The following is a 15,660-nucleotide window of genomic DNA, read 5'->3' on the forward strand; positions in this document are numbered from 1 at the left end:
TCTGTGTAGTGATTAATTCGCGAACCAAAAATGTTAGTTTGGATTTATAGCGTGATGAGGGCCACCATGTCCCAAAGTAGTTGCACTTACTGGTTTCAGAAGTTGTTTCTGTTCAGTTAGTCGCGCCTCATCTGATAGTACTTATCCTTACTCCCGAGTTTTTCTTTTCATATCAATCTGATGAAAGGAATAAGTAAGCTTTCAAGTATTGAAAAACAGTTGGATGGTCTTTTCTTTTTCCCACTGCTCTGCGTCCCACACACACAAACACACCCACTAATACACGACCACAAAAGTTGTGTAAAAAAATAATTAGTATTGGATTTTAATGTCTAGTTAGACACTTCGACCACTGTAATGGAGTGGCATTGTATCGTGAAATTCATTTTCTTTGGAGTCTAGTTATGACTCTTGATCTGAGATCAAATACTGATCTGTGGTTGTATTTCTAATTGCATTATTGCTTTTTGGTGGATTACTTGCAAAATATAACTGCCTTATAAAATAAAAAAAAGACAGTAGAAAAGATACACACGCTCGTAAGAAGTCCCATGCCTAATTTTGTTTTGTTTTTCTGATAAATGAGTGAATTTTCTCTGAAGGGGAATTGGGATTTTGATGGGGTACCCAGTGACAGAAATAGTATCACTGTTGGTTCATTGATTACTATGCCTGTTGTTTGCTTGTTCTAATAATAAACCAAAACAAAGATTACTATACTTGTTGTCTTTCTTCTCTGTAAATTACTATTCAAAAAATTACGTTATCCTGAGTTGCATTTTTTTTTTAAACATGGAAGAGCTTCTTCAGAGAAGGAAGATTTATAAGCAGGGCCTAATTTCCTTAATAAGCTGACATTATAATGGTTAGGCAGCAGTTTCGTAGTCTCTTGACTTTTTCTTTTTTTCTTTTTTCTTTTTTCTTCTTTTTTTTTTTTTTCAATCTAGTAACGGTTGAATTGAATTGAAATGTGATAATTTGTATTTGGGCTTCCTATAAACCTGGGTGAGTTTTTATTTGGTGAAGATAAATCTATAAACCTGTGAGTTGATGGTGGGAGATTGAGGCAATTGGGTAGAAAAATCCTGGATCTGTAGACCAAGAAGGCTAAAATAGTTCGTACATGTACACTATTAAACCAAAGAACACTATCAGCTGATCTTGGGTGGATTTAGCGACTTTAGGAGCACCTCCAAGATTGTCTGTGTATGTTTAAAAGGTTACATTACGAATCACAAGTTCCTCGGGTACAAAATTTTCGGACTTGGGTTTTGTCAAAACATGATTTTTCTAATTGTGGAGTTGGTTGGATAATGCTATTACTTTACATCAATGTACTTTACTAGGCTCTAAAGTGGTGTTTTTACTCGTAGTGTGTTTGGTTATCCAAAGCCAAACTATTGACTTTATATCTCTAATAGAAACTTGTTCATCATTAACATCTAATCAACATCTTTTCCTGCTATTCCAAACAACGCCAAAGTCAATGAATTCTATAGTTTTTTTTTTTTGGGTAATCCAATGAATTCTATAGTTAGTTGGCCATCACTTGCAATATGTCGAATTCAGCATCATATTTAGGACTAATATTGAAAATATCACTCGATAACTCTGTAGTCTGTATGTGGCCTACAAGATGTGACATATATTTCCTGTTTAAAGCATGCACTATTATCTAATCTAATATTTGAAAATTGAAACTAAAGCAGGTAGGTCCGTAGGTGCATAAAACCTCCTTTATTTATCTTCTTGATTCATAATTCTAAAGTGATCATTTTGCTAGAGCATCATCAATCCATGAATCATTTGTAAAAGAAGTAACTCGATAATGTGACCTATGTGACTAAAAGTCTAAAACATGTCATATTTAGTGTAATACCGTGATGTGTAAGGCATCAGTTTTTATAAAATTAGATGCATGGACTGTTACACTTGCTCTTTTACTGTATTTTGTTATGATGGAAATTCATGAAAGGTTTTTCATCCCTCTACATAAGTAATTAAATACATAGTATTATCTAAATGTAGGAAACGGTTTGGACTTGAGGGCCTGCTTTGGGCGGTGCTGACTTTTCACAGAACAATATTTTATTTTCATAGACAATATTTTATTTTTTGATGACGACAGTGTTTTTGACTACTGACAGTGTCCACATAAAATTTTACTCGCATGATTAAGGTATCAAGTAAATGTAAGGCGTAAGTGTAATACTATGCTCGTACATAATATTTGTACGTTACTCTGTAGTGTCGCCTTCTGGCTCAAGCTAAATTGATGGTACTTGAAGATATGATAATAGAAAGAGTAATGCTAGCGAGACAGCTGCTGTCGTGAATATACATGACAGCCCAGCAGTGTTTCCCCACGTTGCAAGTGGTACCTTTAAAATGGTTGTTTTTACTGGAAATAAAATAGATGGCACGGAAAAAAAAACAAGGGGTAAACTTCTACTTCATATTCTTCTCTAATTCTCTCTCTCTCTCCTCCAGTCGGCTATCTCATTTCTCACTAATTGGAAAATAACTATCTCCATTGTTTGAAATTGGAAGTGAAAATGCCATACAATATTAAAAATACAATGAAATATTAGATAGTGGCAAAAAGTTATTACTGCCTGTAAGGGACATCCTATCTCTCAATCACGTGACAGGCACACAGTCTATATACGACGACTCTACCAACTCAATTCGACCACAAACACATGAGCACTCGCACACTCGCCAAGATCAGTTCAATACTAATAATTTATCACTTGATTTCAGCTCGTGACATCATCATCTTCCACTCTCATCATTATTATTATTAACATTAGGCATTTATCCACGACAACACTCAAATTATTGTCATTATCACTTCTTTAACCACTCTCTTTTTATATCAAATCAGCTCAAACAACATAATATCAAGAATCACCGCATGTATAGTCTGTGAGGACATGTTGCTCATCCTAACAACACACATGTCTATACCACCACACGTGTCCTACCAACTACATGCTCACAACATCTATAAAAACCAACATCTAAACTATGTTGGCTTGATTCCAATATCACCCAAAGATACTAGATTCATAGGCACCTTCTTGCTCATAAAGAGTAGCCATTTCTATCTACTAACACACTTTCCTTTCTCCACTTAAATTATAACTAAGTCGTAAACACTTGGTGTAATGTCTTGTTAATCCCTTAGAATAGAAACAATTTTTTTTTTTGCACTCAAGTAAGGTAATTTTATTAGTGAAAAGAGAGAATGATACAAAGAAAGGGAAAACCTTTTACATCATTCAGTCACACTTAGGTAAACCTAAAGTAAGTTCTATACGGACATTCAAGAGATTTCACAAAGTCAGGGCTAGTACAACTCCAGAGGATTGCATCTTTAGCCAATTGTGCACCTTTTTTTACTGCTGCGTCAGCTGCAAAGTTCACTTCTCTGTAAGTGTGCGTGATACGCACCTCTTGGAGTTGTTTGTATGCCCTTCTCCATCTTTGTCTCCATTGCCAAGGACCTTGATTCCCATTGAAAGCAAGAACAACAGCACTAGAATCTGATTCAATCCATATCTTCAGCCATCCTTGACGCACTGCAGTTTCCACAGCAAGTACTATCGCAAAATACTCAGCCTCATAGTTTGTTACCACCCCCAGCCCCATAGATAAGACTCCAACAACCATGTTTTCACTATTACGACAAACCAGACCACTACCCCCATTCCCAGGATTTCCCAAGGAAGAGCCATCAGTGTTAACTTTCACAGTATACTCATCTGGCGGTATCCAAGACACTTGTTTGATGCATTCAGTTGGTCTGACTCGACATCGAACGTTAAGTTTACGAAGAAGAACCAGCTCATTTGAATCATTTTTCATGAAGCCTTTCGATAGCATACCTGCTAGGCCAATACTACTCAGAATAAGCTTCTTCATCAGGTGGATTCTGACATTAGCATCCTCGAAAGTGCATTTGTTTCTGACCTTCCAAATCTTGATTAGTGTGTTAATCACCGCAGCCACCCAGAGATCTTGAACCAATGAGCTTCTGGTTTTAGATACTTCCATCATGCTACCGAAGTTATAGTCATATCTTGCCACTTGAAATAAATCGGCAAGCCAACCCCAAAGAGATCGAGCTACAGTGCAATTCCAGAAGATATGATTAGCCGTTTTCTCTTGTTGTTTGCACATTCTGCACTTTGACGCAAGGTGCACCCCTTTCTTCTGTACCTTGTCATCAGTAGGAATAGCCATGTGCATGATTTTCCAAGCTAGGCATGAAGCCCTGGGATGAATGTTTATACTAGAAATAAACATTTATAGTTTTACACTACCCAAATTTTGACTAAAGTAAGATTGAAAGAAGATTAAGTTTTTGAATCTTCCATGATAGTGAAGAAGTTCACAAACTTCAGCATTTGACTGTTCTCTTCAATCAACCATGAAAAAAAAAGTATTTTTGGAGTTTTCCCTTTCCTAAAGTGCAATTCTTGTAATACAATTTGATGTCAGAGGTCGGAACTATGAATTGATATTTCAATGGATTCTTGCCTCAAGAAGAAGAAACAGCATAACAGTCACTCTCTTGGATTTATTTTTTCTTTTTCTCGGATGATTCTTGATTGGGTTGCAGGTGTGAACTGGTTTACCTATACCCAGTTTCCCAATTACAACGTGGCGAAAAAAATGGTGGGCTGTCATGTAAATTCGTAACAGTAGTTATCTCGCTAGCATTTTCGTAATAGAAACACACTACAGTGATTGTGCATGATACATTTCACAAACTAAACCGGGTTTCAACTTCACAATTGAGATTAAAGTTCAGTACGTTACTTTCTTTGTGTCGGTATTATTTTTTTTCAATATGGATGAAAAGACGTGGAATCAACTTTTCTCAACTAAAAATTGAAACTTGTAGTAATGTGAATTGTGAACAACTGGATCCTGTGAGATTACCCGCTCTCATTTCCTTATCTCAGATTCTCTCAAAACTTTCGAAGTTATCTTCTTTAATAAAGTTGGGGGACGATCATTTTCAAATGAATGAGTAGTCATTTTGACCCATAAGGTTCATAAGGTACTTCCCAGACCCTACATACCATTCATAATAGCAAATGAGAAAAAGATAAAAGGAAAAAAGGAAAATAATTAGGTAAAGACTAACGAGAAGCACTAGTTGACAATCATCAGATCTCCGTCGTCTTCATGATAGCAAAAGTACTGAACACCATTAAAAAGATTTATTTATTATCTATTTTTTAAAGCTAGACTCAACTTTTTTGGCCAAGATATATTTGCTTAATGCTTATAATCATCATCAAGTAATATTATTCAGTTGTTATTCTGTTGCTTTCACTGATCTAGCTTATTCATTTTATATCTCATATATAGTGTAATTATTTTTAAGAATTATTCTTAAGCTTCTAGGAAGGACGACAGAGAAAGTTAATCTTTGTCCTGCATATATATAATTCTAGCAGAGATTTGCAAGTACAAATAATTGGTGCCTGAAGCATGATTAAGACACAGCATCTGTAAGTTTGCTGTATTGTGGCCTGGGTTCGAAGGTTTGATACTTCGGTACAAGTCACCCTACATTGATTGTCAAAAAGAAGGATAATAATAGAATGATGCATAAAGACTCGATTAGTCATCTTTTCATTTAGTTAAAGTTTGGGGTATTTTAGGTTTTGCTCCACCTAAATAATTAGTATTTGAGATTTGGTCCGTATTAATCGGCTTAATAGGTTTTGGTCCTCCTGCCTAAAGTCAACCAAGTTGACTGTTTGTTGGCTGTTGGTATTTTGTAAATACCCATCATACCCTGACGTGTGAGGCACGTGACTGTTAGTCAGGAGGACGAAAACCTAATAAACTGATTAGTGCGGACTAAACCACAAATACTAATTATTTATGAAAACCAAAACTTAAAAGACCTAAAAAAAATAAACACGTGTCAAGATCTCCTTACTTCAAATTAACAATTATTTAATTAGGAGGACCAAAACTTAAAAACCCCAAAAAAAAACACATGTCAAGACCTCCTTACTTCAAATGAACAGTTATTGTGATACTAATAAGCCAATTAGTGTATACCAAACCCTAAATACCAATTATTTATGATGACCAAAATCTAAAAGACCCATCAATTATTACAAGGACTCACAGGCGGTGTTGTAGGTATTTTGTAAAAAATAAAAAAATACTGGTTATGCAGTTATCTCTCTACATCGACGGTAAATATTATTTCTTACAAGCTTTTGAGTGTGGGTTAAAAAAATTTGTGTTATTATTTTTTTTTTAAATTAATTGTACTTCATGATTTTTTTACATAGTGGAACCTGACAGCCATATTGCATAAATTAACTTGATCTAAACCATTGTTATACAGACACCTAATATTATCACAATCTAAAAAATACGGCAGGAAAAAAAATGGAAAACTAAACTAAATTAAACTCTTCCACTTTCTTTCGGGTATTTTTAGGGTTTTGGTCATCATAAATAATTAATATTTAGGTTTTGGTCATCATAAATAAATAATTGTTAATTTGAAATACGGAGATCTTGACACGTGTTTTTTTTAAAAGCTTTTTTAGGTTTTGGTCATCATAAATAAATAACTGTTAATTTGAAGTACGGAGTCTTAACACGTGTTTTTTTTTAAAGCTTTTTTAGGTTATCTTAAATAATTGGTATTTGTGGTTTGGTCCGCATTAATTGGCTTATTAAGTTTTGGTCCTCCTGACTAACATTCACATACCTCACACACATAAGGTATGATGGGTATTTACAAAATACCAACAACTAACAAACAGTCAACCAAGTTGACTATTAAACCAATTATTTAGGAGGACCAAAACCTAATAAACTAATTGGTACGGACCAAACTCCAAATACTAATTATTTAGGAAGACTAAAACTTAAAAAACCCTAAAGTTTGTGACTTTTTTTCAGTTCTTCCTGGAGCGCATTTTCTATGCCCTCTCTCAAAAGTGAAGGAAGGGCTTTAGGCTCTTTAGGGATCCACGAATGGTCATTTTTTCGCATAATATATTTCTGATAGACAAGAGAGAGAGAGAGCAGTGCAGAAGAAGAAATTTGCTCATACCAAGGACCAACATATCGTCGATATATATCATTTTTTTGGTACACCGATATCGATATTTTTGATATATATCTACCGAATATTGAACATTTTTTTTCGATATATATCAAAATTTTCGATATAAAATGTATGTTGCCGATATAATTGATATTTATGATATATATCGTTTGATTTTTTGACAAAATTTTTAATATATTTCCGATATTATATATTTGATATTTATGATATTTTAAATAGTTTGGATTAGTCAAAAAAATAGATATATCAATATATATTGGTTTTTGAGTACACCAATATATTCACCGATATCGATATTTTTTGGTCCTTGGCTCATACTATATTTTCTAGGTACAAAATGATGAAAAGAGGTGAGTATCAAAAAGGAATAATGGGTGCATTTTATAAGGTGTGAAATATGGCAGATAAATTCACATAAAATGAAGTCCTATCACTCCTGTGGTATATATTTTATCACAACTTATCAATTGGGTATACCGTACATCTGTTTAAGCTGGATAAGTATCAACAAAAAGGAGTTAATGCCATAACGCAATTTTTTGTTGACTGTAAAATTGATTGTCTGTACTCTGTAGAACTCTATTGAGGCGGAGCAAACGTGGAGGAATTCATGCCTGCAAGAGTGCCACACACGCGTTATTTATAGTAGTAGTCTAATAAATCCTAAACTCTGAATATTATTAATTCTAGTTTTGACTTGGTACCCAAGTAAACAAACAGTGGTCAAAGTCTCCAACAACTCAATCTGACGCCCATGAGGAGTCTGAGATTCCACTGTTATAATCCCCCCACACTACACGACAAAAACATTACTCAACCACTTTACATGTCCAAAACCACACTCTCTAGTTAATCAAAATAATTAGTTAACCACAGTTAATCAATAATCTTCCGCCGTTTTCATTTCATCGTTTCCTTGAAAACAAAAAACGAGTTTTTGAACCATTATTAATTTTTTTAGAAGCCGCCTTCATAGACCCGGCCTCTTTCTCTCTATCTCCGTGTCCATCATTTCGTGTCGGTTTCACTCAAATACCAAAACTTTATCAAAACCGAAATGTTTCGGAATCACCACAGTTTGTGTCGTTGAATAAAACTCAAAAACTGGCTCAAAAATGTCAACCCAGAGTTATGTGTTTCAGTTTATGAGCTGGTAGGTAGCTAGAAGAGAAAAAGAAAAGGAAATTCAAGACTGGTAGTTGAAACTTGAAACTTGAAACTTGAAACACCAATATTTTACAAAGCAAACATTGAAGAATGGCAACAGAGTTAGAGAATTCATCAGTTTCAGCTGAACAAAGTGTTTCATCTTCAACACTTTCCTTACCAACAACATCAACAGTAACAGTAACAGCAACAGCAACAGCAACGAAAAGAAAACGAAATCTACCCGGAATGCCAGGTAATAATAATTTCATTGAAATAATGAGTCTTTGTTATTCAATGATCAAATAAATAACAGTTTTTTATTTGTTTGCAGATCCAGAAGCAGAAGTGATAGCGTTATCACCAAAGACACTAATGGCAACAAACAGATTTGTATGTGAGATCTGTAACAAAGGATTTCAAAGAGACCAAAATCTACAACTACATAGACGGGGTCATAATTTACCATGGAAACTAAGACAGAGATCAACTACTGAAATAAGAAAAAGAGTTTACGTTTGTCCTGAAACTACTTGTGTTCATCATGATCCAAGTAGAGCTTTAGGTGATTTAACTGGAATCAAGAAACATTTTTGTAGAAAACATGGTGAGAAGAAATGGAAATGTGAAAAATGTTCTAAGAAGTATGCTGTTCAATCTGATTGGAAAGCTCATTTGAAAACTTGTGGGACTAGAGAGTATCGTTGCGATTGCGGCACGCTTTTCTCCAGGTTTGGGCTTTTTGTGATGATTTTGTTCTCTGGGATTGTTTGATTTTTGTTGAAAATGGTGTTGTTTGTTTTTGTAGGAGAGATAGTTTTATTACTCATAGAGCATTTTGCGATGCGTTGGCTGAAGAGAGTGCCAAGGGGCAAACGGTGCAGAATGAGGAATTAGAATTAGTTCCAATGCTTCAGAGTATTGGTTCTTCTTCTTCTTCACCTCCACCTCAACGGCCAGCATCACCATTTCCTCCTGCTGCTGCAACTACTGTTGTTGGTTATGAGGGTATAAATCAGAGTGAGAATAGAGGTAAGTTTTTGTTTGTTATGTAGTTTGAAAGAAGAAAGTTTATGATGTTTCAGTTGTGTTTTTGTCGGATCTGTTTTTGTTAAAATAATTACAAGTTTTGAGGGTCCAGATTTTTTGGATTTTCTTTGTTAGGTTGTTTTGTCTGTTGTTGTTCTTTGTTCTTAATGCACTTCTTCTTTCACCCTTCAATGAAACAACAACATTCAAAGAACAAGTTAAAATATTTTTGTTCTTCATGTGATGATGTTTGAGCACCCTCTCTCTGTAGTTCTCTTTCTCTGTCTTTTAAGTTTTAATAAGCATAAAGTTCTTGTAGGATATGTGAAATAGAGATTTTTTAGTCTCTGCAATCAACAAAGAATGAAAAGGGGTAAAGAGAGAAGGGTGGGATTGATGAGAGAAAGGAAATCATGATTGGTGATCCTTTTTTCTTTAGTGAAAGGAAGAAAAGGGTTAAAGTAATCAGAAAAGCTAACTTTCCAACTTAATTTAATAAGTGATTCAGTTTCTTATGTGTGTGTTTTTTTTTCTTCTCTTTTAGTTACTGTTTTTTTTATTTTATGATTTGGGGTTCAACAGAATTGCCGGAGAATACTACTGGAATTTTTCATCACCAAATCCCTCCGTCCACATGTATAAATGGAAGCAGTGGTGGCTCAAGTACTAGCACTAGCAGTAACAGTGTGTTTGCCAGTCTATTTACGTCGTCTTCGACAATGGGAGGAAGCTTACAGCCCCAAACTTCTTCGTTTTCTGATTTGATTTGTGCAATGACGCGTTCAGAACGCCCAAGTGGACTTGAACAAGGATCCGTGACAGAGCCTACATCACTATGTTTATCTTCTAATAGTGGGTCTACTCTTTTTGCGCTTGATGATCGTCACTTTGCTCCACCACAACCGCCGACAATGTCAGCAACTGCTTTACTTCAGAAAGCAGCTCAAATGGGTGCTGCTGCTACAAGTGGATCATTTCTTAGAGGTTTGGGAGTATCGTTAAGTTCACCTTCTGGTAATCAAGGTAGCTTACAATGGAATGGGAAAATTGAGAGAGAGCCTTCCCCTGCAGTTTCTGGACGTGGAATTGGACTTCAATCTGATGGGAACACCAGGTTTACGGAATTGATGATGGGTCCTTCAACATTGTTTGGCCCTGAACCAACAACCCTTGATTTTCTTGGGTTAGGAATGGGCGGTAATGGAACTTCCAAAGGCGGACTTTCTGCCTTAATCACATCAATTGATGGTAGTTTGGATATCACTGCAGCGGCTGCATCATTTGGAGGGGGAAATTTATCCAGAGACGAGGCATGAGGAAAGCCAATGCTTCTGCATTGCCAGTCATTAGTTACCCAGTGTAATCTCTGCAAAGATGTGGTTTGTGCATATTTACTTTCCGAGTTAAATTATGCTGTTTTTGGGTTCTTATTAACATATGGGGGAAGATGTACAGTAATACTCTTAGTGAAGATAATGTTAGTATTGTTCGTTCAGATTAGAGAGAGGTTGCTTGAAATGTAGAAATACTAAAATACCTAGATTTTGGAAGTTAGAACTCTCAACGATACAGTGTTCTTGCAGTAGTTTACCGTGAAATTTTGTTCTTCAACTATGTTTAATGACGTAAGGAAGAATATCATATATGTTTACCAGTGGTGTAGACGTGTAGTAATTTTCCGTACTGTTATTATCAATTAGTTGCCTTCATGATTTTAAGTTTTAGACTTGTCCAGGACCAGGACAGATTGGACCCGAATTGGCTCAACTCCTGAGAGCATTGCAAACTTCAATCCCCATAGACACCAAATTCTTATACTTTGAGAGAGTATAGCTGGAGCCAGGAGGAGATGCGGAAAGGAAAGGTGCACGCATATGTTACAAAAAAAATTAGGCAGATGGAGTTGGCTTGGCTATTTTGAACAAGGCCCTATCCAAAATCCATTTACCAGTTGGAAGATGAAGTGGGTGGACGGTGGAGTGCTTTGCAGCTCATAGTGGAATTGCTCATTGGGGGACCATTTATTCATTTTCTACGAAACAAATGGTCATGCTTTTTTAGGAATCTTTACCCATCGTTTTCGTCTCTAAGTTAGTGTTCTGTTCAAAGTTAAAACAGTTCCCCTTTTCTTCACGCACACGGTGATGAAAGGTTAGTCTCCCTCCCAAATCAAACTTTGGAGTTTGGATAAAGATGGACGTCAAATTCTGTAATATTTTGTTGATAAGGGATAAATGAATTTTCTCTTCTCATAACTTACGAGGAATTCATATTCCCCCTTGTGGGTTTTAGGAGTATTCACATTTGTGGACTTCGATTGTTTGATATGATATATCATTTATGGTCCTTGGGACAAAGACACCTTGCTTTCAACAACTTCCAGACCTTGTATTAACAGGCCTAGGGCTCGCGCTTGAATGGTGTGTCAAGATTTACAGTCAACATGTATTGCGAATTTGCAAGTTTTAACTGTAAGTAGTTCTTCAAGGAGACAATCCAACATAAGGATTTATTGGTATCTTTGAATGCTCAGATATTATATTCTGCGATTATCCCATGCATTCACTGATAATATTGTTACATTTGCATTTGTGAGATGATCCCATCCTCATCATTTATCTTGCCTAGAACAAACCAGCGAGGCAACACAAATCAAAACCACTTGAGAAAATAGTTTTGTCATTTTGAACTTGTCAACACAAGTTCTTCATACTAAAATCATCAAAAACACTCGAATTTAGTTGCGGTAAATCATTTTGGATGCAATTGTTCAGACCAAGTCTTCTGTTTCAGTGTTTCTTGACCAAATGTACCAATGGTGTGTACACGAAAAGATTATAGATCTACAGCCACAGGTGTACTTCAAAATTTCACTTCCATCGTTTAACACTTCAACCTTAGCATCAGGCATCAGCAGCTGAAGTACTCTCGTAGTGTCGTGGTCTCACCAAAATTGTTCAGCCTTTCAGTGAGATTTCAGAACTTCATATGCCAATGCGGGCATGTGGCATGTTTGATGTTTCAGCATCTGCTTTAATTTAGCTCAATCTTTAAAAGATACGTAATCACACTTAATTGGATATAATTGTATGAGTATCTAGTTGAGGAAGCACGTGGTGGTTGCGAGCAGGCAAGTATACTAACAGAGACAGTGCTTCAAAACTCTCTACTCAAAACAGTCCAACACAGTCTTGTCGTTTTCAAACTGACTACTCTCTTGTCCTTTTCTATAATAACGCAATATCAGCCTCGTCACCCTTGTCGGTCTGCTGCCTGTATGGGTTGTTCACACTTCACTTTTACAGTTTTACTGGGCAACATTTTCTTATATGATTTTCATTTATTTACTGTTACTATTTTATTTTATTTTTTATTTTATTTTGGAATCAGCAACCAGTGTTCATGATTCCAAATGGAATGTTAGAATGTCGCTGAATATTTTGCTTTTAAAAAAAAAAAAAAAAACAATACAGGATTGAAATATTGATGATTCCAAAATTAGTCAAAATCAAAATATCAAAATATGACGTAACGAAATATTATCAATTTCGATTTTCCACATTTTTAGAATTCCAAAAATTCCAAAATCCCAAACTATGTCAATAACACCGTGGTTAGCTCAATAGCTAGAGGCTTGTTGAATGGGAAAACTCAGTAGCAGATGGGTTGGGTATTAATTTGTATTGCACTTGTTAGCCTTTTTTCTTATTTATTTTGTTTGGGCTATAGAATTTGGGCTAAATTTACCTGTCTATCTAGAGCATGTAGGGGTGGAATTTGGGTCGGGTTAGCCCAAGCTTGATGGGTTAAAACCCGATTTTTGTTGGTCTTGGACTAACATTTTAGATCTGTGGTCTGGGCTTGGGCTTGGTCTTGTAAAATCAAAACCCGGCTTAGTTTCGGATTGGGCTCGGGTTAGAATGTCAAAAAATAAAAATCCAAAATGAAAAATTTCCAATTAAAAGTGAGATGAATTTCTAGAGAGACCAAAACAATTGAAAACATCAATATATGATTACAACTAATTTATATATTTCATTCATTCTATTATGTTATATTGTTTCTTTATTAGTACTTAAAAAATTAATATTCTAATTAAAAATTATGAGTGTCGACTTATTTAATATTTGACTAACTTATACACGATTTAGTTAGAATATTTAGTTAGAATTAACATTTATTCTAACTTATACAGTAATTAAATATTTTAAGGGTTTATTTTCATATTTTAATTTCTTTTAACTAAAAACAAATGTATATGTTGTTGTAAATTGATAACTCTATTAGAATAAGTTTGTGGACATACCACTATTTGTCGTCTACATGACTTTATGTCGGTGGAGAGGCTGTCTAGGAAAATTGTTTACCTGCCCAAAAAAATTATTTATCTAGCCTTTTAAAGTGGTTGAACCAATGAGAAGATGCTGTTTGTGTCCACAAATTCGCTCTCTAGCTCTATTTAAATAATATATATATCAAATAAGGATATCATGTCAAGTACCATTTCTCTCTCTTTCTTATTTTTATCAGAGAAAAATAAAAATAAAAATAAAAATTCGCAACGACGTTGAAAATCAATCTGATCCCTACCAATACCAAATTGAATTTCAACATGTGTTAAGAAAGGAAGGTGGGTTTTTAGAATTGATACTGCCATAAAAGTTGATAGATGGGTTCTTGAGATCTTTGTTGAATATTAGGAAGGAACAATTGAAGAAAGGGTAAATAGTGGAATTCTTTGTTCTCAAGATGAAAATTCAGCATTCATAGGAAATTTAGCGGGAACACTGAAACCTCTATTTGAAAACACAAACAACTTTTTTGCACCTCTTAAGTTCAGAGGCTTTGAATGTTGAATGAAGAAAAAACAAACAACCAATTAATGATGTATATTGGTGTGCATCTCCACGTTAAGTTTATGGGATCTATTAGATTGTGGATGCAGCTGGTTACAAATATCCGATCCATAGTTCAATACGTTTTCTAAAAATATTAAATTTGAATTGATGATATCCATCAATTTGTACTAACTATTTCTTTTCTGCAAGTATGCAGATGGTGTTATGCGTTAGTTTCTTTTATTATTAGAGGATTATGAATAATTTTATAATTTTAGCAATGTGTGAGGGAGGTTCTTCTAATCTATTAAATAAAAGGAAGAACTGAGTGTAATTGTAATGATGTGAGGGAGGTGTTTTTAAATTGTACAAACAGGGAAATCATAAAGGGTAAATTTCTGATTTGACCATGATAATGTCAGTTTGTTCTTAATCCGGCCATTGTCAGCAACTTAGTGCAAAAAGTTGCTAACATTACCCCATTAGTTGCTCACAAAATGCGTTGAGTTGCAATTTGTGACCAAATTGAAAACACATTCACATTATCATGACCGAATCAGAAATTTACCCGTTAAAAAGACCTATTCAATAGTGAGGGGGTTGTTCCAAGAAGTCTGGCTATTATATATACAAGTATATATAGAGATAGATTATGGGATCTAGTTGCACTTATCATGCGAATCTAATTGTACAATCACATTGGATATTGAATGAAAAGATCAAGGAAAAGCAAAACAAGTCATTGCTTTAAAATAACATAGAATAACTCTCAAGAACAAAATAAAAATAAAAAATCACTTTCAACCCCATTTTTTTTTATAATCGCTCAAAGGACTAAGCAGATTTTAGGACAAGTATACCCCTGATATGAAATTAAAAATAGCTCGGGTGGTAAAAAGTAAAATGTCAAGTTTATTCCTGACGTGAAATAAAAAACGACTCGACCCAACCAAAACGACCCAACATATGTAGTATGAACACCTATTGGAATATGAACAATCACCTATTTGGGGTATGAACGATCATTGTTCATATCTCAACATGAGCTATGAACAATTATTATTTATATCTCAACATAATGTATGATCAGTAAGAAAACACTTATTGGAATATTGTTCATACATATTTGGGGTATGAACAATTATTTTTCATATCTCAACATAATGTATGATCATTAAAAATACCTATTGGGATATGAACAGTCGTTGTTCATACCTCGACTTAATGTATGATCAGTACGAACACCTATTGGAATATGAACAATCATTGTTCATACATATTTGGAGTATGAACAATAATTACTTCAACATAAACTATGAACAATCTATATTCATACCTCAACACGATGTATGAGGTATGTTCATTTATTTGGGGTATGAACAAACACTGTTCATATATGAGCAGATTGTTCATACTAAAATGATAGAAAAAGTAAAATTGAAATATATTAATTTCAAATTTGGGCTATTTATCTTTAAGGGTTATTTTCACATAAAAATTGGTTTTCTGAGTTATTTTCACCCGAAA

At 34.6% G+C, this 15,660-nt stretch overlaps 1 protein-coding gene across 2 annotated transcripts; it reads left to right on the forward strand.

Annotated features, from left to right (window-relative positions):
* The first annotated feature begins 8,094 nt into the window (after positions 1–8,094).
* On the forward strand, positions 8,095–11,654 carry LOC147501376 (zinc finger protein GAI-ASSOCIATED FACTOR 1-like). 2 transcript variants are annotated; one of them, XR_015221373.1, is made up of 5 exons: positions 8,095–8,522; positions 8,601–8,997; positions 9,075–9,298; positions 9,878–10,674; positions 11,031–11,654. XR_015221373.1 is itself a non-coding variant. In XM_086606422.1 (4 exons), the coding sequence occupies exons 1-4, from the start codon at positions 8,378–8,380 to the stop codon at positions 10,609–10,611; spliced, it is 1,500 nt and encodes a 499-aa protein (XP_086462548.1). In that variant the 5' UTR covers positions 8,101–8,377; the 3' UTR covers positions 10,612–10,845. The 2 variants fall into 2 exon arrangements, 1 of the variants encoding a protein (XP_086462548.1); XM_086606422.1 differs by lacking the exon at positions 11,031–11,654 and having other exon boundaries at positions 8,101–8,522; positions 9,878–10,845.
* The last annotated feature ends 4,006 nt before the right edge of the window (positions 11,655–15,660 follow it).

Source organism: Coptis chinensis, chromosome 4 (assembly GCF_015680905.1).
Source record: "Coptis chinensis isolate HL-2020 chromosome 4, ASM1568090v1, whole genome shotgun sequence".
NCBI classification, from domain to species: domain Eukaryota; kingdom Viridiplantae; phylum Streptophyta; class Magnoliopsida; order Ranunculales; family Ranunculaceae; genus Coptis; species Coptis chinensis.

What these genes read in the sequence shown, in the direction of transcription:
- LOC147501376 (XM_086606422.1), top strand. Translation starts at nt 8,378, where the DNA reads ATGGCAACAGAGTTAGAGAATTCATCAGTTTCAGCTGAACAAAGTGTT. An exon ending in AAATCTACCCGGAATGCCAG is followed by an intron (nt 8,523 to 8,600) that starts GTAATAATAATT and finishes ATTTGTTTGCAG; the next exon opens with ATCCAGAAGCAGAAGTGATA. An exon ending in AAATCAGAGTGAGAATAGAG is followed by an intron (nt 9,299 to 9,877) that starts GTAAGTTTTTGT and finishes GGGGTTCAACAG; the next exon opens with AATTGCCGGAGAATACTACT.